Source organism: Drosophila obscura, unplaced genomic scaffold, assembly GCF_018151105.1.
Source record: "Drosophila obscura isolate BZ-5 IFL unplaced genomic scaffold, ASM1815110v1 contig_97, whole genome shotgun sequence".
In the NCBI taxonomy this organism is placed as follows: Eukaryota; Metazoa; Arthropoda; class Insecta; order Diptera; family Drosophilidae; genus Drosophila; species Drosophila obscura.
The window spans coordinates 55,223-77,764 of NW_024542891.1; the positions used below are offsets into that span (position 1 = coordinate 55,223).

At 44.6% G+C, this 22,542-nt stretch overlaps 1 protein-coding gene across 4 annotated transcripts in view; it reads right to left on the reverse strand.

The window, feature by feature from the left end:
- Positions 1-1,051: 1,051 nt before the first annotated feature.
- Positions 1,052-22,542, reverse strand: part of LOC111071616 — a 33,273-nt gene continuing 11,782 nt past the window's right edge. For 2 of the 4 annotated variants that reach the window (XM_041596205.1, XM_041596206.1), the window contains exon 3: positions 1,052-1,939. In XM_041596205.1, coding sequence (XP_041452139.1) covers positions 1,113-1,939 — 827 coding nt within the window. In that variant the 3' untranslated portion in view covers positions 1,052-1,112. Of the gene's footprint in view, positions 1,940-19,210; positions 19,328-19,384; positions 19,745-22,542 lie in introns of those variants that run through there. The other 2 variants (XM_041596207.1, XM_041596204.1) reach the window with 2 other exon arrangements.

A 22,542-nucleotide genomic window follows, 5' to 3' on the forward strand; every position in this document is an offset into this window, starting at 1 on the left:
TAACGTCTAGGAATATCTAATATTATTAAACAATTTTCTTTTCTATTTTTTTCTTCGATCCATAACTTTTCATTAAATTTTCTTTTCTAGATTTTGTGATTTATTTTTCTTCCCTTAAGTGGCTTTTAGAATGTCGGCATCGAACAATTTTAATAACCTGAGAGAAGGAGAATAGGTGACATACGGTCAGGTGGGTCTAGTTAAATGCGCATAGGTGTATGGTCAGCCGCAAGGGCAATGACCGCTGAGCTAATTTTTCCACACCCCTACATGTGCAAGCACCAACATTTTCTTTACACAAGGCGCGGTGATATAATATTTTAGATGGTTTTATATTGTCGTTGTTGTTGAGCGGCTTAATTGCGCGTGAGTATAAACGGCTCGGTTCCGATCGCCAAGTCCATCCGTTTCTATGCCTGCAGGCAAGGTCCGGTGGCACCAAGAAGAAGGACTGATGATCGTCATGAAGCGGACCCCCCCCTTGAGGGGTGGTCAGGCCAGGTCAGCAATTTTCTGCCACACGTGGATCATAACCTATGTACAGTACATACGTGAAATTATGTAATAAGGTCACTTTTTCATTTTCTTTGCGTACCTTATCCAGGGTTTGGTTTGTAGTTTTTGTTCTTTGCAGCCACAACACTTTTCAAATGGTTTTTATTGGGTTTATGTTCCCTTTTATGGTTTTGCAGAATTTTCACCACGTTTTTCTTTTTATATGTTCTGTACGCACATTAATTAAGTCTTCCAACTTTGAATGCACTTTTGTTCTGTGCAGCATGCACTTAGCCTAACTATTTTACCCCTCCAAAAGCTGGGTATGAGAGAGCTAAGAAGGTTCTCGAAGGGCTAGCCGTAAGCTATGCTTGCGGAGAGAAAAGCTCACATGTGAACGGCGCTCGCACGTGCAATTTCGAAAGAGAGAGCTTTTCAAGATAAAAGCTTCTGATCTTGCATTTGGGCTCTCTATGGAATGCATGTACAGTGGGGAAGGTTCAATATTTTTGCGATAAAATAAGAAGACTGTTCCCAAAAAAAATTCTTAATACAATTTTTGTCCAGACATTCTAAATTTTGTATTTTTGGTCTGCAACCTTCACAACACATAAAATTTATAGATCTTGGCCACGTAACGAGGGGCAATCCGCATCCGGAATGCACAGGGCAATGCTCATCCCGACGAACAGGAATACCTGCACTGTTGCCACCAGGATTTTCTTGAGCATGCCCGACTCTGATTCGTCCACTCGCGGTGCCGCTCTGACCTTCGGTGGCGTTTCCTCTTCCTGGGTGCCGCATGGCACCTGTGGGGGAATGGGCAGCGAGGATATGGCTGCCAACAGTAGCTTTTCCACCATCGGCGTCCATTCATTCAGTGCCGCTCTGACCTTTCTGGAAGACTTTGCCCGTCCCCCGGCCAAACGTGTCGTCCACTTCTTGGCCTTGAACCGACGCCCACGGGCACTTGTCGATGGCGGTTCCTCTGTCTGCGTGCCGCATGACACCTGTGGGGGAATGGGCAGCGAGGATATGGCTGCAACCATCGGCGAAGTCCATCCATTGTCGGGAATTCCGTTTTCGGGCATTTTCGTTTCTGTTGGGTGGCCATCGGAGGTCAGGCATGTCACCATCGAGTGCGTCGACTGGGCCGAGAGGCTAGGGGGACTCAGGCAGGACTTCATCGACGGCGTTGCGGTGCGATTGAGGCTCAAGCAGGACCCCATCGACGGCGTTGCGGTAGCATCGGAGCTCAAGCAGGACAACATCGTTGACAGCTCGTTGGCGTTCGAGTAGCGGCCGATAGAGGGCTGCATAGAGGTACTGCTCCAGCTGCAGCTGCTCCAGTTATCGCTGTAGGGCTGCATAGAGGTGAAGCTATCGCATGAAGTCGTCCAGCTGCTCCAGTTATCGCTGGAGTCCACCATCATTTCATCATCACCATCATGTCCATCAGTGTAGTCCGCCGGATTCGGCGTCTGGTGGGCGCGCCCCCTCTCGCTCGTATCGCTGGGCCCCACTCATCATCACCATCATGTCCATCAGTGTACCGATTCGGCGATTCCTAAGGATGAGGCGACGCCTTCTTGTTGGGTACTGGCCAAGCCAGTGGCGTCAATTTCTGCACTTTTTGAGGGGGGGCCTGACCACGGCTGAGTCCTGCGACGCGAGGAAGAATATTCCTCTTTGGCTGGCCAGCGGGTGGATGTGAAGCAGGTGCCGGATAGGGCGCAGCCGCAGCAGATCTGGCTGCTGCCATGGTCGGAGCTGTCCCCAGTTGCGTGACTTCGTCCGAACGTGGATGGAAATTTTGTTGAAACAATTAGATACTTTTAGATACTTAAAATTTGTAAAACGATAGAAATTTTGTTTTACGCTAATACTAAAAATACAAAAATATAAAAACAAGCGTACAGCTCCAAAGTCAGTGCTAGAATGAAATATTGCCCAGCCTCAAATCAAACGATACGAACAGAAAAGTAAATGCTAACTAGATGAAATACTTTTCCAAGCAAGTAAAACACATGCGAACTCTATTGATTTTTGTCGGTTTATGTTTTGGTAGAATTTTTTGTATTTTCTTTCAAATTGAATGCAGCAGAACGCCACACTTCTGACTTCGAAGTCTCAGCAACTTCTAATAGATACGCCTGAAGGTAATCCATTCACTGTATTTCACGCATATGCCTCAGAAAGCAGCACAGAAAAGCTCTAAAACAGCTCATAGAGAGTGTACAATTATCTACCTATAATACCTTTAATACATATATTCAGAACACTCCCCGCTCTGCTCTGCTCTGATCTGATGAGCGAGGAAAACCTCTGAAAATTAAACTGCTTTTTGCTTGTTCCAGTGGAGGCTTTTATTTTATTTTTTTGGTTTATTGGATTGCATTTCATTTCTTTGGCGACTTCTTGGCGGTCTTCTGGTATTTTCTTCTTGTGCTATTTTGCTTTTTTTATACCCGTACTTAAAAAAGAGTTAAGGGGTATATTAGATTCGTGGTAAAAGTGGATGTGTGTAACGCAGAGAAGGAAACGTTTCCGACCCCATAAAGTATATATATTCCTGATCAGCATCAATAGCCGAGTCGATAGAGCCATGTCTGTCTGTCCGTCTGTCTGTCTGTCTGTCCGTCTTGATGAGCGCCTGGATCTCAGAGACTATAAAAGCTAGGGCAACCAAATTTGGTAGTCTGGAAACTCTTGTGATATCACACTGCTACAAGTGTATTTCAAAATTTCGCCCCGCCCCCTTCCGCCCACACAAAGGACGAAAATCTGTGGCAGGCACAGTTTTAAAGATACGATAAAACTAAAAACGCAGTATCGTAGAGAATGCCCATATCTACTAGATTGCCGAATCTGAATCAGATCGGATCATAATTATAGCCAGAATGAAGAAATTTTCAGTTGCTTCCCCTCCCCCCTCCCGATCATGACAACACAACTCATTTTCCTTCTCGCTCGCACACTCTGCCGCGTTCAGTGCGCGAGCCGGAGGAGAATAGAATAGAATATAGAATATGAATGGAACATGTACAATCTACATGTTAGATGTAGAATATACATTGTATATGTAGATGTAGATATCATATGTAGCAAAAAAATGTAAAATGTAAAATTTTTTTTTTTTCTAAAATTCTTTAAAATCATAAGCTCAATAATGTATATACTGACTGAGTACGGGTATAAGTGAGTCGCGTCCCCAGAAGCGACTCACACGTTCCTTCTCGTTTTATTTATATTTATTTGCACTTTTATCTCAATTGTTTTATTTACGTTTATTTATATTTACCTATATTTATATTCTTTTATTTTCAAATATGTAGTTGGGTATTATTAATGTTTTAGTTCGTAAATAAATTTTATAATTTTAATTTTATAATAGTAATTTGTATTTGACATCGGCTAATCCCATGCCCTAGAAGAATTGCCCTAAGAAGGGGCCATTCGGATGTGGGCCAGGGGGCAGAATGGCCAACGGTAGGGTGGGCATGTTACGCCTCATCAACACCTGAGGTCGTAGTAGGAGAACCAGCAGGTGCAGCGGAATAGTTCCATTCCCTTTAGTATGTTTGTTGGTCGGAAGTAAGTGGGATTCTCTATTCCGGTTTTCGCTTGTTCCTAGCAGGCAACTTATTTAGAATATTATAGTGAAGAAAGGCCAATCATGGGAGTGGAGCAAGACCACCACCCTCCTAGCCGACGAGCCTGAGCCGGAATATACAGCGTTCTCCTCTCTCTCCCATGCCCAACACCGCGCCTGAGAATAATGAGTTGGAATGCATTTGTTACAGTAGGCAGAGGGTGTAGTCCATTTCCGATTCCCTAGCCCACTAATTTGCTTACAATGATGAGGCACGCACCATTGACGGCCTTGTCACCAAGCTGCCCATAAGCAGCCCTTCAAGCGAGCAGCCGCCTCGCGCCGTACAGGTCGAATATACTGATCTTCGCAGCAGCGTCGATGAGCCCCTCATCCCGGGCATGCCACTCCGCTCGGGAAAAAGCTAGGGACGGGAAAGGTGCGCACTCGTTCAGCCCCACGCACCATTGACGGACCAATTGAAGGAACCAGTAACGGACAAACTGGCGGAACCAGTAACGGACAAACTGAAGGACCCCTAATCGTGTAAGCCTCGCTCCCGAGGCTGAGCAGGAGAACTGCGATGGTGAAACCCAAACCGACACAGTCACCGGGGCTGACTTATCTCCAAATTTAATTTTGTGTTCATTAGTTATAATTTACAATCAATATAAATAAAATTTACAATGTAATCCATGTAGCACATGGAACACCATTAATTCCGTTAAAAAAACGAATCAACAAGAAGGAAGAGGGCCGTGTGAGAGCGAAACAATATTTTGAATATTAAATAATAAAGATATTGTGTTAAAAAATTGGGGTCAAAAATAAATAAAATGAATAATTTTGTGAAGAAAAAAATAATAAATATGTTGGGGGGGGATTTCAGGCTGAGGTGAGCATCAGCCTGTCAGGGGTCCTCTACAAGACAATTTGTAGATCGCAGGTGACTTTCAGGTTCGGACGGCCTTGTCTGACCGAAAGAGAGGTAGGACACAGGAGGAGCGTTTTGTTGCTGACAAAAATGCTTCAAGAAGATCGTGGTTTTTGGTTTTGCTGGTGTTTATTATTTTTATTACTTAATTCTTTGTGGGTTTGTGTACGATGGGATTACTTGCGGATCTTGTTACTTTGCCTTGGAGCCGTTGGACTGGGGGTGCAGTGTCTTGTGTTTTGGCTGAGGGACTGCCTAGTGCAGTGTCTTGGGTGTGTGACTGAGGGACTGCGTAGTACAGTGCCTTGGGTGTGTGACTGAGGGGACTGCCTTGTGCAGTGTCTTGTGTTTGGGCTGATGGACTGCGTAGTACAGTGTCTTGGGTGTGTGACTGAGGGACTGCGTAGCACAGTGTCTTGTATTCGGGCTGATGGACTGCCTACTCTTTCAGCCGATCTTGGCCCTTTTATGCAGCTGGCGATAGCACCTGAGACCCGGAAATAATTAATTCTTGCTGACTTAAGGTTATTGGATAACAATAATTGTGAAGCGCGGTAAGTGGGTCGAAGCTTTGTGCTTCTGAGATTGTTAGTGGGTCAGGGGTGGTTTTGCTGAGGCTGCATCCCGGAAGGTGCGGGCTGCAGTTGGGTAAGGTGATATCTGAATTTGGGTCGGTAGGTCGATAATTTTATGCTAGCTTGACCTATTGTGAAATAACGCCAGTGATATCTCTCATTGCGAAATTGTGTCGGCTTGGCTTATTGTAGGCTGCTGATTTCACAATTGTCTCAGAGGTGGGGTGTTGTTGATCGAGAGTTCTTAATTAATTGTGTGCTTAAGACCATTTTATTTCCGAGGTGCTGACACACCGCTATTTGTGGAGAACCGTGGCTAGAGCCATGGTTCGCTAGCTCGGTGTATATCAGTTTGGTTATTGTCTCCCGCCAGCGTGGATGCGCTGACCCTTCGCCGTTTGTGACGAGCCATGGCTAGAACCATGGTTCGTTACACCCTCCTTTCTGCCGGGTGGGTGATGGAGAGATTAGTGGCGTCGCTTGGCGGGTGCTGAGGATCGCCTTTTACCGGGTTATCCTGTCCTTGTGCTTTTGCCGAGTCTTTGGATTCGTCGGTGTTAATCTCGTCACTTTAGCGTGGCGTCGGTAACGTTATATTTTCTCTGCTGCTGTGATCATGGCCTTTCTGCTGTTCTGGGTGCTTTGTAGTTGGTGTCTGCTTGGTGGGTCGATTATCCCATATGACGATGGTTTTCTCGGCGGTTTTCTTCGGTAGTTCCTTGTCCAGGAACGTGAAATTATGTAATAAGGTCACTTTTTCATTTGCATACCTTTCCAGGGTTTGGTTTGTAGTTTTTGTTCTTTGCAGCCACAACACTTTTCAAATGGTTTTTATTGGGTTCTTGTTCCCTTTTATGGTTTTGCAGTTTTCCATGTACACTCTTTGTGACATTACTTTTGAATGCAGCTTTGTTCTGTGCATCTGCACTTAGCCTAACTATTTTACCCCTCCAAAAGCTGGGTATGAGAGAGCTAAGAAGGTTCTCGAAGGGCTAGCCGTAAGCTATGCTTACGGAGAGAAAAGCTCACATGTGAACGGTGCTCGCACGTGCAATTTCGAAAGAGAGAGTTTTCAAGATAAAAGCTTCTGATCTTGCATTCGGGCTCTTGTGGAATGCATGTACAGTGGGGAAGGTTCAATATTTTTGCGATAAAATAAGAAGACTGTTCCCAAAAAAAATTCTTAATACAATTTTTGTCCAGACATTCTAAATTTTGTATTTTTGGTCTGCAACCTTCACAACACATAAAATTTATAGATCTGGCCACGTAACGAGGGCAATCCCGCATCCCGGAATGCACAGGGCAATGCTCATGCCGACGAACAGGAATACCTGCACTGTGCCACCAGGATTTTCTTGAGCATGCCCAACTCTGATTCGTCCACTCGCGGTGCCGCTCTGACCTTCGGTGGCGTTTCCTCTTCCTGGGTGCCGCATGGCACCTGTTAGGGAATGGGCAGCGAGGATATGGCTGCCAACAGTAGCTTTTCCACCATCGGCGTCCATTCATTCAGCCGCTCCTGACCTTTCTGGAAGACTTTGCCCGTCCCCCGGCCAAACGTGTCGTCCACTTCTTGTCCTTGAACCGGCGCCCACGGGCACTTGTCGATGGCGGTTTCCTCTGTCTGCGTGCGCATGACACCTGTGGGGGAATGGGCAGCGAGGATATGGCTGCAACCATCGGCGAAGTCCATCCATTGTCGGGAATTCCGTTTTCGGGCATTTTCGTTTCTGTTGGGTGGCCATCGGAGGTCAGGCATGTCACCATCGAGTGGCTGAGCTGGGCCGAAGGCTCAGGGGGACTCAGGCAGGACTTCATCGACGGCGTTGCCGTGGATTAGGTTCAACAGGACCCCATCGACGGCGTTGCGGTAGCATAGGAGCTCAAAGCAGACAACATCGTTGACAGCTCGTTGGCGTTCGATAGCGGCCGATAGAGGGCTGCATAGAGGTACTGCTCAGCTGCAGCTGCTCCAGTTATCGCTGTAGGGCTGCATAGAGGTGAAGCTATCGCATGAAGTCGTCCAGCTGCTCCAGTTATCGCTGGAGTCCACCATCATTTCATCATCACCATCATGTCCATCAGTGTAGTCCGCCGGATTCGGCGATTCCTGAGAATGAGGCAACGCCTTCTTTATGGGTACTCGCAGCCAGTGGCGTCAAGTCTCTGCACTTTTTAGGGGGGGCCTGACCACGGCTGAGTCCTAGGACCCGAGGAAGAATATTCCTCTTTGGCTGGCCAGCGGGTGGATGTGAAGCAGGTGCCGGATCGGGCGCAGCCGCCAGCAGATCTGGCTGCTTCCATGGTCGGAGCTGTCCCCAGTTGCGTGACTTCGTCCGAACGTGGATGGAAATTTTGTTGAAACAATTAGATACTTTTAGATACTTAAAATTTGTAAAACGATAGAAATTTTGTTTTACGCTAATACTAAAAATACAAAAATATAAAAACAAGCGTACAGCTCCAAAGTCGGTGCTAGAATGAAATATTGCCTCAAATCAAACGATACGAAACAGAAAAGTAAATGCTAACTAGATGAATACTTTTCCAAGCAAGTAAAACACATGCGAACTCTATTGATTTTTGTCGGAAATTTTTTGTATTTTCTTTCAAATTGAAATGCAGCAGACGCCACACTTCTGGATTCGAGGCTCAGCAACTTCTAATAGTATACGCTGAAGGTAATCCATTCACTATATTTCACGTATGCCTAAGAAAGCAGCACAGAAAAGTCTTGAAACAGCTCATAGAGAGTGTACACTTATATCAGAACACTCCCGCTCTGCTCTGCTCTGACTTGATGAGCGAGGAAAACCTCTGAAAATTAAACTGCTTTTGTTGTTCCAGTGGAGGCTTTTATTTTATTTTTTTGGTTTATTGGATTGCATTTCATTTCTTGGCGACTTCTTGGCGGTCTTCTGGTATTTTCTTCTTGTGCTATTTTGCTTTTTTTATACCCGTACTTAAAAAAGAGTTAAGGGATATATTAGATTCGTGGTAAAAGTGGATGTGTGTACGCAGAGAGGGAAACGTTTCCCGACCCCATAAAGTATGTATATTCCTGATCAGCATCGATAGCCGAGTCGATAGAGCCATGCTGCTGTCCGTCTGTCTGTCTGTCTGTCCGTCTTGATGAGCGCCTAGACTCCAAAGACTATAAAAGCTAGGGCAACCAAATTTGTAGTCTGGAAACTTTGTGATATCACGCTAATAAGTGTATTCAAAATTTCGCCCCGCCCCTTCCGCCCACACAAAGGAACGAAAAATTGTGGCAGGCACAGTTTTAAAGATACGATAAAACTAGAAACGCAGTATTGTAGAGAATGCCCATATCTACTAGATTGTGAATCTGAATCAGATCAAATCATAATTATAGCCAGAATGAAGAAATTTTCAGTTGCTTCCCCTCCCCCCCCGATCATGACAACACAACTCATTTTTCCTTTCGCTCGCACACTCTGCCGCGTTCAGTGCGCGAGCAACCCTAATGAGGAGAAAATAGAATAGAATGTTAGATGTAGAATATACATTGTATATGTAGAATGTAGATATCATATGTAACACAAAAAATGTAAAAATGTAAAATTTTTTTTTTTCTAAAATTCTTTAAAATCATAAGCTCAATAATGTATATACTGACTGAGTACGGGTATAGGGTGAGTCGCGCCCCAGAAGCGACTCACACGTCCCTTCTTGTTTTATTTATATTTATTTGCACTTTTATCTCAATTGTTTTATTTACGTTTATTTTATTTACCTATATTTATATTCTTTTATTTCAAATATGTAGTTGGGTATTATTAATGTTTTAGTTCGTAAATAAATTTTATAATTTTAATTTTATAATAGTAATTTGTATTCTGACATCGGCTAATCCCATGCCCTAGAAGAATTGCCCTAAGAAGGGGCCATTGAGTTGGGACACCCACCTATTGAACAACATATTGAGGAAAACGCTCATCGATCAAACACAGCTATTTTATAGCTAGTTCTGGCTAGTTTTAAAGTTTGACTTAAAGCTCCAAATTTAAAAGCTTTTTTCATGTTGGACCAGAACAACTTCCTTTTCTCTAAAGGTTCACAGCACTGACTGCTGACCAATATGTACGCGGGAAGAAAGAAAAGCGAATGCTAGCATTGCGGATTTAAATCATTTAAAACTAGAATAATGTAGTTTGTAGTAAGTACATTCGCACTACTCCACACCCACGTACCCCCTTCTAAGGGTCAAGAGCTATGCAAATATTATGTGATAAGTGACAGAGCTACGGAGAGCTATAAGTGCAGGCGCAGGGCGTTTGTGGCACATAATTAATGAAGGGCAGTGGGCTCAACAGTTTAGCAAATGGCTAGTGTTGCCCCCGTGTGCTGCACCTTGGCAGTGATTGCAGGTGCAGCTGCCTTTTCAGGGTCTGGCTTGGTGCTGAGCCGAGAGCTTCAGATGCTTATGCTGAACCAGGTTCCGGGTGCAGCAGCTTGACTCGGTTGGATTTTGGGCCATCGTAAATGCATATAAGCGCTGTTCTGGGCGGAATAGAGCATCAGTTTTGGGTGGGATTCAAGCTTCCAGCAATCCGACACAGAGTTCCCTTTATCAGTTCATCATCGGGTACGCCCTGCTCGTTGTGTTCCTCTGCGGGACTCCCTCTCGCCTTTGTCTCGGCGGCGATTCCGGAGCAGGGGTGTAAACAGAGATGTTCTTAGCCGTTTCGTTGTTCGATGATTGAAGTCAATACTAACTCTTGCTTTGGTTTTAAGCAATGCCACGCGGCATGCGCGCAAACGACGCCCACGCTGAACCGCTTACCACACGCTGAAATGCTTCCGATACACAGCTTACCCGCATATACCCGCTATCCGCTATCCGTAGCTTACACAGCTTACCCGATACAAAAGTTGTGTTCTTCACACTACGAACGGGTAAAGGTAAATGCGAGTCCTCTTAAATATTAAGCAAATGGTTATTCAAATAAAAAATAAACGGTTATGGTTTCGAACACACACACACGTACATATTACATATGCTCATAGACACACTTGCTGTACATAAATAAATGCTTGAATAAACTTAATACATACAAATATATAATATTACAATTTATATATATATTTTGTCGGCCATCACCGCCGATTCAATACACACTGTAACGGACAAAGTGCTCGTCTCGTCAGCACTTCTGTACTAAAGGTTGGCCGGCTAGGCTCAGGGAAAAATGGGTGGTGTTGTGCGAAAACGAACTCCGTCACCTAACAAAATCGTAAAAAAATAGATTTACGGGAACTGGGATGGGGACTTGAACCAACCCGGAGGATCGAGGTCCATCACTACTACTGTGAAGAGCAAGGTCGGTTGTGCTCTTCCCTCTTGCACCCACCCTCCATGTAGTAATAACATAAGAATATGCCCATTATGGTTCTACCCAAAACCTTCTGCTGCTGCGCTATGTGCCTTAGGAACCCCTCCCAAAACCAGATTAGAAATTCATGTTAATCGTTATAATTTTACTTTGACTTGTATGACTTCATGTTGTTTGTAACCCCCATTATTTCTATCCTAACCCTTAAAACTATTTTTACTGCATGGGGATATATATCTGGGACTAATTTAAGACATAGGAATTCAAGAGAATGGTCAAATATGAATAAAAATAATATAATCAAAATATAAAGTAAGAATGAATTAATTAAAGGAATTAATGGCATAATTGTAGTGATTGTAGTTAATAATAATTCATTTTATATATACCCGGAGTGTATGTGTATATATGTGTGCTCACTTACAGACTTTTAACAGTGCTGGTGTCGTCGGGCCCAATTTCACGTTTGCAATAAAAACTGTTAAAGAAATGTAGGAATGCCAAAAATAATACGAAAGCGTTATGAAGGAGGTATTTTACCAATACCCTTCCATGGACACAATGAGACCGATGATGACCTTTAAAATCTATTCCTAACTAGACATCAATTTCATTTTTTTTCTTCTATTTCTAAGTAAACGTCTAGGAATATCTAATATTATTAAACAATTTTTTTTCTATTTTTTCTTCGATCCATAACTTTTCATTAAATTTTCTTTTCTAGATTTTGTGATTTATTTTTCTTCCCTTAAGTGGCTTTTAGATGTTGGCATCGAACAATTTTAATAACCTGAGAGAGGAGAGAAGGGGTGACATACGGTCAGGTGGGTCTAGTTAAATGCGCATAAGGTGTACGGTCACCGCAAGGGCAATGACCGCTGAGCTAATTTTTTCCACACTACATGTGCAGGCACCAAATATTTCTTTACACAAGGGCGGTGATATAGTATTTTAGATGGTTTTATATTGTCGTTGTTGTTGAGCGGCTTAATTGCGCGTGGAGTATAAGCGGCATCGGTTCCGATTGCCAAGTCCATCCGTTTCTATGCCTGCAGGGCAAGGTCCGGTGGCACAGAAGAGAAGGACTGATGATCGTCATGAAGCGGACCCCCCCTCCTTGAGGGGTGGTCAGGCCAGGTCAGCAATTTTCTGCCACACGTGGATCATAACCTATGTACAGTACATACGTGAAATTATGTAATAAGGTCACTTTTTCATTTTCTTTGCGTACCTTATCCAGGGTTTGGTTTGTAGTTTTTGTTCTTTGCAGCCACAACACTTTTCAAATGGTTTTATTGGGTTTATGTTCCCTTTTATGGTTTTGCAAATTTTCACCACGTTTTTCTTTTTATACGTTCTGTACGCACATTAATTAAGTCTTCCAACTTTGGATGCACTATTGTTCTGCGCAGATGCACTTAGCTTAACTATTTTACCCCTCCAAAAGCTGGGTATGAGGAGCTAAGGAAGTTCTCGAAGGGCTAGCCATAACTATGCTTGCGAAGAGAAAAGCTCACATGTGAACGGCGCTCGCACGTGCAATTTCGGAGAGAAGCTTTTCAGGTAAAAGCTTCTGACTTGCATTTGGGCTCTCTCTGGAATGCATGTACAGTGGGGAAGGTTCAATATTTTTGCGATAAAATAAGAAGACTGTTCCCAAAAAAAATTCTTAATACAATTTTTGTCCAGACATTCTAAATTTTGTATTTTCGGTCTGCAAAACCTTCACAACACATACAATTTATAGATCTTGGCCACGTAACGGGGGCAAATCCGCATCGGAATGCACAGGCAATGCTCATCCCGACGAACAGGAATACCTGCACTGTTGCCACCAGGATTTTCTTAGACATGCCCGACTCTGATTCGTCCACTCGCGTGGCCGCTCTGACCTTCGGTGGCGTTTCCTCTTCCTGGGTGCCGCATGGCACCTGTGGGGAATGGGCAGCGAGGATATGGCTGCCACATAGCTTTTCCACCATCGGCGTCCATTCATTCAGTGCCGCTCTGACCTTTCTGGAAGACTTTGCCCGTCCCCCGGCCAAACGTGTCGTCCACTTTTTGCTTGAACCGACGCCCACGGGCACTTGTCGATGGCCGGTTCCCTGTTTGGCGTGCCCACATGACACCTGTGGAGGAATGGGCAGCGAGGATATGGCTGCAACCATCGGCGAAGTCCATCCATTGTCGGGAATTCCGTTTTCGGGCATTTTCGTTTCTGTTGGGTGGCCATCGGAGGTCAGGCGGTCACCATTCGAGTGCGTCGACTGGGCTGAAGAGGCTAGGGGACTCAGGCAGGACTTCATCGACGGCGTTGCGGTGCGATTGAGGCTCAAGCAGGACCCCATCGACGGCGTTGCGCTAGCATCGGAGCTCAAGCAGGACAACATCGTTGACAGCTCGTTGGCGTTCGAGTAGCGGCCGATAAAGGGCTGCCATAAAGGTACTGCTCCAGCTGCAGCTGCTCCAGTTATCGCTGTAGGCTGCATAGAGTGAAGCTCACGCATGAAGTCGTCCAGCTGCTCCAGTTATCGCTGGAGTCCACCATCATTTCATCATCACCATCATGTCCATCAGTGTAGTCCGCCGGATTCGGCGATTCCTGAGGATGAGGCGACGCCTTTTGTTGGGTACTGGCCAAGCCAGTGGCGTCAATTCTGTACGCTTTGAGGGGGGGCTGACCCGGCTGAGTCTCTGCGACGCGAGGAAGAATATTCCTCTTTGGCTGGCCAGTGGGTGGATGTGAAGCAGGTGCCGGATAGGGCGCACCGCAGCAGGTCTGGATGCTGCCGTGGTCAGGAGCTGTCCCCAGTTGCGTGACTTCGTCCCGAACGTGGCAATGGAAATTTTGTTGAAACAATTAGATACTTTTAGATACTTAAAATTTGTAAAACGATATAAATTTTGTTTCACTAATACTAAAAATACAAAAAATATAAACAAGCGTACAGCTCCAAAGTCAGTGCTAGAATGAAATAATACTGCCCAGCCTCAAATCAAACGATACGAACAGAAAAGTAAATGCTAACTAGATGAAATAGTTTTCCAAGCAAGTAAAACACATGCGAACTCTATTGATTTTTGTCGGTTTATGTTTTGTAGAATTATTTGTATTTTCTTCGAATTGAATGCAGCAGAACGCCACACTTCTGACTTCGATCCCGCAACTTCTAATAGATACGCCTAGAAATCCATTCACTGTATTTCACGCATACGTACAAACACCAAAAGAAAAGCAGGGGAAGGTCTAAAACAGCTCATAGAGAGTGTACAATTATCTACCTAAATACCTTTAATACATATATTCAGAACACTTTTTTCCCCCGCTCTGCTCTGGTTTGATCTGAGGGGAGAAAACCTCTGAAAATTAAACTGCTTTTGCTGTTCTAGCTTGTTCCGTGAGTTTTTGGTTTATTTTTTTGGTTTATTGGATTGCATTTCATTTCTTGGCGACTTCTTGGCGGTCTTCTGGTATTTTCTTCTTGTGCTATTTTGTTTTTTTTATACCCGTACTTAAAAAGAGTTAAGGGACAACTAGATTCGTGGTAAAAGTGGATGTGTGTAACGCAGAGAAGGAAACGTTTCGACCCATAAAGTATATTCCTGATCAGCATCAATAGCCGAGTCGATAGAGCCATGTCTGTCTGTCCGTCTGTCTGTCTGTCTGTCCGTCTTGATGAGCCCTAGTCTAGAGACTATAAAAGCTAGGGACACAATTTGGTAGTCTGGAAACTCTTGTGATATCACACTGCTACAAGTGTATTCCAAAATTTGCTCGCCCCTTCCGCCCACACAAAGGACGGAAAATCTGTGGCAGGCAGCATAGTTAAATTTAGACTAAAAACCGTATCGTAGAGAATGCCCATACTACTAAATTGCCGAATCTGAATCAGATCGGATCATAATTATAGCCAGAATGAAGAAATTTTCAGTTGCTTCCCCTCCCCTCCCAATCATGACAACACAACTCATTTTCCCTCTCGCTCGCACACTCTGCCGCGTTCAGTGCGGAGCAACCTAAAAGGAGAAGATAGAATAGAATATAGAATATGAATGGAACATGTACAATATTACATGTTAGATGTAAGAATATACATTGTATATGTAGATGTAGATATCATATATAAAAAAATGTAAAATGTAAAATTTTTTTTTTCTAAAATTCTTTAAAATGGTAAGCTCAATAATGTATATACTGACTGAGTACGGGTATTAGTGAGAGTCGCGTCCCCAGAGGGGACTCCACGTTCTCTCGTTTTATTTATATTTATTTGCACTTTTATCTCAATTGTTTTATTTACGTTTATTTATATTTACCTATATTTATATTCTTTTATTTTCAAATATGTAGTTGGGTATTATTAATGTTTTAGTTGGAAAAAATTTTATAATTTTTTTTTTATAAAAAAAACATTTGACATTGGGTGAATCCCCATCCCTAGAAGAGAGTTGCCTAAGAAGGGGCCATTCGGATGTGGGCCAGGGGGCAGAATGGCCAACGGTAGGGTGGGCATGTTACGCCTCATCAACACCTGAGCGGTAGAAGAACCAGCAGGTGCAGCGGAATAGTTCCATTCCCTTTAGTATGTTTGTTGGTCGGAAGTAAGTGGGATTCTCTATTCCGGTTTTCGCTTGTTCCTGGCAGGCAACTTATTTAGAATATTATAGTGAAGAAAGGCCAATCATGGGAGTGGAGCAAACCACCACCCTCCTAGCCGACGAGCCTGAGCCGGAATATACAGCGTTCTCCTCTCTCCCATGCCCAACACCGCGCCTGAGAATAATGAGTTGGAATGCATTTGTTACAGTAGGCAGAGGGTGTAGTCCATTTCCGATTCCCTAGCCCACTAATTTGCTTACAATGATGAGGCACGCACCATTGACGGCCTTGTCACCAAGCTGCCCATAAGCAGCCCTTCAAGCGAGCAGCCGCCTCGCGCCGTACAGGTCGAATATACTGATCTTCGCAGCAGCGTCGATGAGCCCCTCGTTCCCGGGCATGCCACTCCGCTCGGGAAAAAGCTAGGGACGGGAAAGGTGCGCACTCGTTCAGTCCCACGCACCATTGACGGACCAATTGAAGGAACCAGTAACGGACAAACTGGCGGAACCAGTAACGGACAAACTGAAGGACCCCTAATCGTGTAAGCCTCGCTCCCCGAGGCTGAGCAGGAGAACTGCGATGGTGAAACTGAACCACGCAGTCACCGGGGCTGACTTATCTCCAAATTTAATTTTGTGTTCATTAGTTATAATTTACAATCAATATAAATAAAATTTACAATGTAATCCATGTAGCACATGGAACACCATTAATTCCGTTAAAAAAACGAATCAACAAGAAGGAAGAGGGTGTGAAGAGCGAAACAATATTTTGAATATTTCAAAAATAAATAAAATGAATAATTGTGTAAATAATAAATAATAATAAGATTGTGGAGGTCCTATTTCAGGCTGAGGTAAGCATCAGCCTGTAGGGTCCTCTACAACAATTTTGTAGATCGCAGGTGACTTTCAGGTTTGGGGGAGCGGCCTTGTCTGACCGAAAGAGAGGGAGACACAGGAGAGCGTTTTGTTGCTGACAAAAATACTTCAAGAAGATCGTGGTTTTTGGTTTTGCTGGTGTTTATTATTTTTATTACTTAATTCTTTGTGGGTTTGTGTACGATGGATTACTTGGATTGTTACTTTGCCTTGGAGCCGTTGGACTGGGGGTGCAGTGTCTTGTGTTTTGGCTGAGGGACTGCCTAGTGCAGTGTCTTGGGTGTGTGACTGAGGGACTGCGTAGTACAGTGTCTTGGGTGTGTGACTGAGGGACTGCCTTGTGCAGTGTCTGTGTTTGGGCTGATGGACTGCCTAGTACAGTGTCTTGGGGTGTGTGACTGAGGGACTGCCTTGTGCAGTGTCTTGGGTGTGTGACTGAGGGACTGCCTTGTGCAGTGTCTTGGGTGTGTGACTGAGGGACTGCGTAGCACAGTGTCTTGTATTCGGGCTGATGGACTGCCTACTCTTTCAGCCGATCTTGGCCCTTTTATGCAGCTGGCGATAGCACCTGAGACCCGGAAATAATTAATTCTTGCTGACTTAAGGTTATTGGATAACAATAATTGTGGAGCGTGGTAAGTGGGTCGGAGCTTTGTGCTTCGTTGACAATTGTTAGTGGGTCAGGGTGGTTTTGCTAGAGGCTGCATCCCGGAAGGTGCGGGCTGCAGTTGGGTAAGGTGATATCTGAATTTGGGTCGGTAGGTCGATAATTTTATGCTAGCTTGACCTATTGTGAAATAACGCCAATGATATCTCTCATTGCGAAATTGTGTCGGCTTGGCTTATTGTAGGCTGCTGATTTCACAATTGTCTCAAGAGGTGGGGTGTTGTTGATCGGGAGTTCTTAATTAATTGTGGCTTAAGACCATTTTGGGTCTGACACACGCTATTTGTGGAGAACCGTGGGGAGCCATGGTTCGCTAGTCGGTGTATATCAGTTTGGTTATTGTCTCCCGCCAGCGTGGATGCGCTGACCCTTCGCCGTTTGTGACGAGCCATGGCTAAGAACCATGGTTCGTTACACCCCCCCCTTTCTGCCGGGTGGGTGATGGAGAGATTAGTGGCGTCGCTTGGCGGGTGCTGAGGATCGCCTTTTTACCGGGTTATCCTGTCCTTGGGCTTTTGCCGAGTCTTCGGATTCGTCGGTGTTAATCTCGTCACTTTATTGGCGTCGGTAACGTTATATTTTCTACTGCTGCTGTGATCATGGCCTTTCTGCTGTTCTGGGTGCTTTGTAGTTGGTGTCTGCTTGGTGGGTCGATTATCCCATATGACGATGGTTTTCTCGGCGGTTTTCTTCGGTAGTTCCTTGTCCAGGAACGTGAAATTATGTAATAAGGTCACTTTTTCATTTTCTTTGCGTACCTTATCCAGGGTTTGGTTTGTAGTTTTTGTTCTTTGCAGCCACAACACTTTTCAAATGGTTTTTATTGGGTTTATGTTCCCTTTTATGGTTTTGCAGAATTTTCACCACGTTTTTCTTTTTATATGTTCTGTACGCACATTAATTAAGTCTTCCAACTTTGAATGCACTTTTGTTCTGTGCAGCATGCACTTAGCCTAACTATTTTACCCCTCCAAAAGCTGGGTATGAGAAAGCTAAGAAGGTTCTCGAAGGGCTAGCCGTAAGCTATGCTTGCGGAGAGAAAAGCTCACATGTGAACGGCGCTCGCATGTGCAATTTCGAAGAGAGAGCTTTTCAAGATAAAAGCTTCTGATCTTGCATTTGGGCTCTCTATGGAATGCATGTACAGTGGGGAAGGTTCAATATTTTTGCGATAAAATAAGAAGACTGTTCCCAAAAAAAATTCTTAATACAATTTTTGTCCAGACATTCTAAATTTTGTATTTTTGGTCTGCAACCTTCACAACACATAAAATTTATAGATCTTGGCCACGTAACGAGGGGCAATCCGCATCCGGAATGCACAGGGCAATGCTCATCCCGACGAACAGGAATACCTGCACTGTTGCCACCAGGATTTTCTTTAGCATGCCCGACTCTGATTTGTCCACTCGCGGTGCCGCTCTGACCTTCGGTGGCGTTTCCTCTTCCTGGGTGCCCGCATGGCACCTGTGGGGGAAATGGGCAGCGAGGATATGGCTGCCAACAGTAGCTTTTCCACCATCGGCGTCCATTCATTCAGTGCCGCTCTGACCTTTCTGGAAGACTTTGCCCGTCCCCCGGCCAAACGTGTCGTCCACTTCTTGGCCTTGAACCGACGCCCACGGGCACTTGTCGATGGCGGTTCCTCTGTCTGCGTGCCGCATGACACCTGTGGGGGAATGGGCAGCGAGGATATGGCTGCAACCATCGGCGAAGTCCATCCATTGTCGGGAATTCCGTTTTCGGGCATTTTCGTTTCTGTTGGGTGGCCATCGGAGGTCAGGCATGTCACCATCGAGTGCGTCGACTGGGCCGAGAGGCTAGGGGGACTCAGGCAGGACTTCATCGACGGCGTTGCGGTGCGATTGAGGCTCAAGCAGGACCCCATCGACGGCGTTGCGGTAGCATCGGAGCTCAAGCAGGACAACATCGTTGACAGCTCGTTGGCGTTCGAGTAGCGGCCGATAGAGGGCTGCATAGAGGTACTGCTCCAGCTGCAGCTGCTCCAGTTATCGCTGTAGGGCTGCATAGAGGTGAAGCTATCGCATGAAGTCGTCCAGCTGCTCCAGTTATCGCTGGAGTCCACCATCATTTCATCATCACCATCATGTCCATCAGTGTAGTCCGCCGGATTCGGCGATTCCTGAGGATGAGGCGACGCCTTCTTCTTGCTTCTTCTGCTCCAGTTATCGCTGGAGTCCACCATCATTTCATCATCACCATCATGTCCATCAGTGTAGTCCGCCGGATTCGGCGATTCTGAGGATGAGGCGACGCCTTCTTGTTGGGTACTGGCCAAGCCAGTGGCGTCAATTTCTGCACTTTTTGAGGGGGGGCCTGACCACGGCTGAGTCCTGCGACGCGAGGAAGAATATTCCTCTTTGGCTGGCCAGCGGGTGGATGTGAAGCAGGTGCCGGATAGGGCGCAGCCGCAGCAGATCTGGCTGCTGCCATGGTCGGAGCTGTCCCCAGTTGCGTGACTTCGTCCGAACGTGGATGGAAATTTTGTTGAAACAATTAGATACTTTTAGATACTTAAAATTTGTAAAACGATAGAAATTTTGTTTTACGCTAATACTAAAAATACAAAAATATAAAAACAAGCGTACAGCTCCAAAGTCAGTGCTAGAATGAAATATTGCCCAGCCTCAAATCAAACGATACGAACAGAAAAGTAAATGCTAACTAGATGAAATACTTTTCCAAGCAAGTAAAACACATGCGAACTCTATTGATTTTTGTCGGTTTATGTTTTGGTAGAATTTTTTGTATTTTCTTTCAAATTGAATGCAGCAGAACGCCACACTTCTGACTTCGAAGTCTCAGCAACTTCTAATAGATACGCCTGAAGGTAATCCATTCACTGTATTTCACGCATATGCCTCAGAAAGCAGCACAGAAAAGCTCTAAAACAGCTCATAGAGAGTGTACAATTATCTACCTATAATACCTTTAATACATATATTCAGAACACTCCCCGCTCTGCTCTGCTCTGATCTGATGAGCGGAGGAAAACCTCTGAAAATTAAACTGCTTTTTGCTTGTTCCAGTGGAGGCTTTTATTTTATTTTTTTGGTTTATTGGATTGCATTTCATTTCTTGGCGACTTCTTGGCGGTCTTCTGGTATTTTCTTCTTGTGCTATTTTGCTTTTTTTATACCCGTACTTAAAAAAGAGTTAAGGGGTATATTAGATTCGTGGTAAAAGTGGATGTGTGTAACGCAGAGAAGGAAACGTTTCCGACCCCATAAAGTATATATATTCCTGATCAGCATCAATAGCCGAGTCGATAGAGCCATGTCTGTCTGTCCGTCTGTCTGTCTGTCTGTCTGTCCGTCTTGATGAAGCGCCTAATCTCAGAGACTATAAAAGCTAGGGCAACCAAATTTGGTAGTCTGGAAACTCTTGTGATATCACACTGCTACAAGTGTATTTCAAAATTTCGCCCCGCCCCCTTCCGCCCACACAAAGGACGAAAATCTGTGGCAGGCACAGTTTTAAAGATACGATAAAACTAAAAACGCAGTATCGTAGAGAATGCCCATACTTACTAGATTGCCGAATCTGAATCAGATCGGATCATAATTATAGCCAGAATGAAGAAATTTTCAGTTGCTTCCCCTCCCCCTCCCGATCATGACAACACAACTCATTTTCCTTCTCGCTCGCACACTCTGCCGCGTTCAGTGCGCGAGCAACCCCTAACGGAGGAGAATAGAATAGAATATAGAATATGAATGGAACATGTACAATCTACATGTTAGATGTAGAATATACATTGTATATGTAGATGTAGATATCATATGTAGCAAAAAAATGTAAAATGTAAAATTTTTTTTTTTCTAAAATTCTTTAAAATCATAAGCTCAATAATGTATATACTGACTGAGTACGGGTATAAGTAGAGTCGCGTCCCCAGAAGCGACTCACACGTTCCTTCTCGTTTTATTTATATTTATTTGCACTTTTATCTCAATTGTTTTATTTACGTTTATTTATATTTACCTATATTTATATTCTTTTATTTTCAAATATGTAGTTGGGTATTATTAATGTTTTAGTTCGTAAATAAATTTTATAATTTTAATTTTATAATAGTAATTTGTATTTGACATCGGCTAATCCCATGCCCTAGAAGAATTGCCCTAAGAAGGGGCCATTCGGATGTGGGCCAGGGGGCAGAATGGCCAACGGTAGGGTGGGCATGTTACGCCTCATCAACACCTGAGGTCGTAGTAGGAGAACCAGCAGGTGCAGCGGAATAGTTCCATTCCCTTTAGTATGTTTGTTGGTCGGAAGTAAGTGGGATTCTCTATTCCGGTTTTCGCTTGTTCCTAGCAGGCAACTTATTTAGAATATTATAGTGAAGAAAGGCCAATCATGGGAGTGGAGCAAGACCACCACCCTTCTAGCCGACGAGCCTGAGCCGGAATATACAGCGTTCTCCTCTCTCTGCCATGCCCAACACCGCGCCTGAGAATAATGAGTTGGAATGCATTTGTTACAGTAGGCAGAGGGTGTAGTCCATTTCCGATTCCCTAGCCCACTAATTTGCTTACAATGATGAGGCACGCACCATTGACGGCCTTGTCACCAAGCTGCCCATAAGCAGCCCTTCAAGCGAGCAGCCGCCTCGCGCCGTACAGGTCGAATATACTGATCTTCGCAGCAGCGTCGATGAGCCCCTCATCCCGGGCATGCCACTCCGCTCGGGAAAAAAGCTAGGGACGGGAAAGGTGCGCACTCGTTCAGCCCCCCACCACGGACCAATTGGCCAGTACGGACAAACTGGCGGAACCAGTAACGGACAAACTGAAGGACCCCTAATCGTGTAAGCCTCGCTCCCCGAGGCTGAGCAGGAGAACTGCGATGGTGAAACCCAAACCGACACAGTCACCGGGGCTGACTTATCTCCAAATTAAATTTTGTGTTCATTAGTTATAATTTACAATCAATATAAATAAAATTTACAATGTAATCCATGTAGCACATGGAACACCATTAATTCCGTTAAAAAAACGAATCAACAAGAAGGAAGAGGGCCGTGTGAGAGCGAAACAATATTTTGAATATTTCAAAAATAAATAAAATGAATAATTGTGTAAATAATAAATAATAATAAGATTGTGAGGTCCTATTTCAGGCTGAGGTAAGCATCAGCCTGTCCAGGGTCCTCTACAAGACAATTTGTAGATTGCAGGTGACTTTCAGGTTGGGAGCGGCCTTGTCTGACCGAAAGAGAGGTAGGACACAGGAGGAGCGTTTTGTTGCTGACAAAAATACTTCAAGAAGATCGTGGTTTTTGGTTTTGCTGGTGTTTATTATTTTTATTACTTAATTCTTTGTGGGTTTGTGTACGATGGATTACTTGCGGATCTTGTTACTTTGCCTTGGAGCCGTTGGACTGGGGGTGCAGTGTCTTGTGTTTTGGCTGA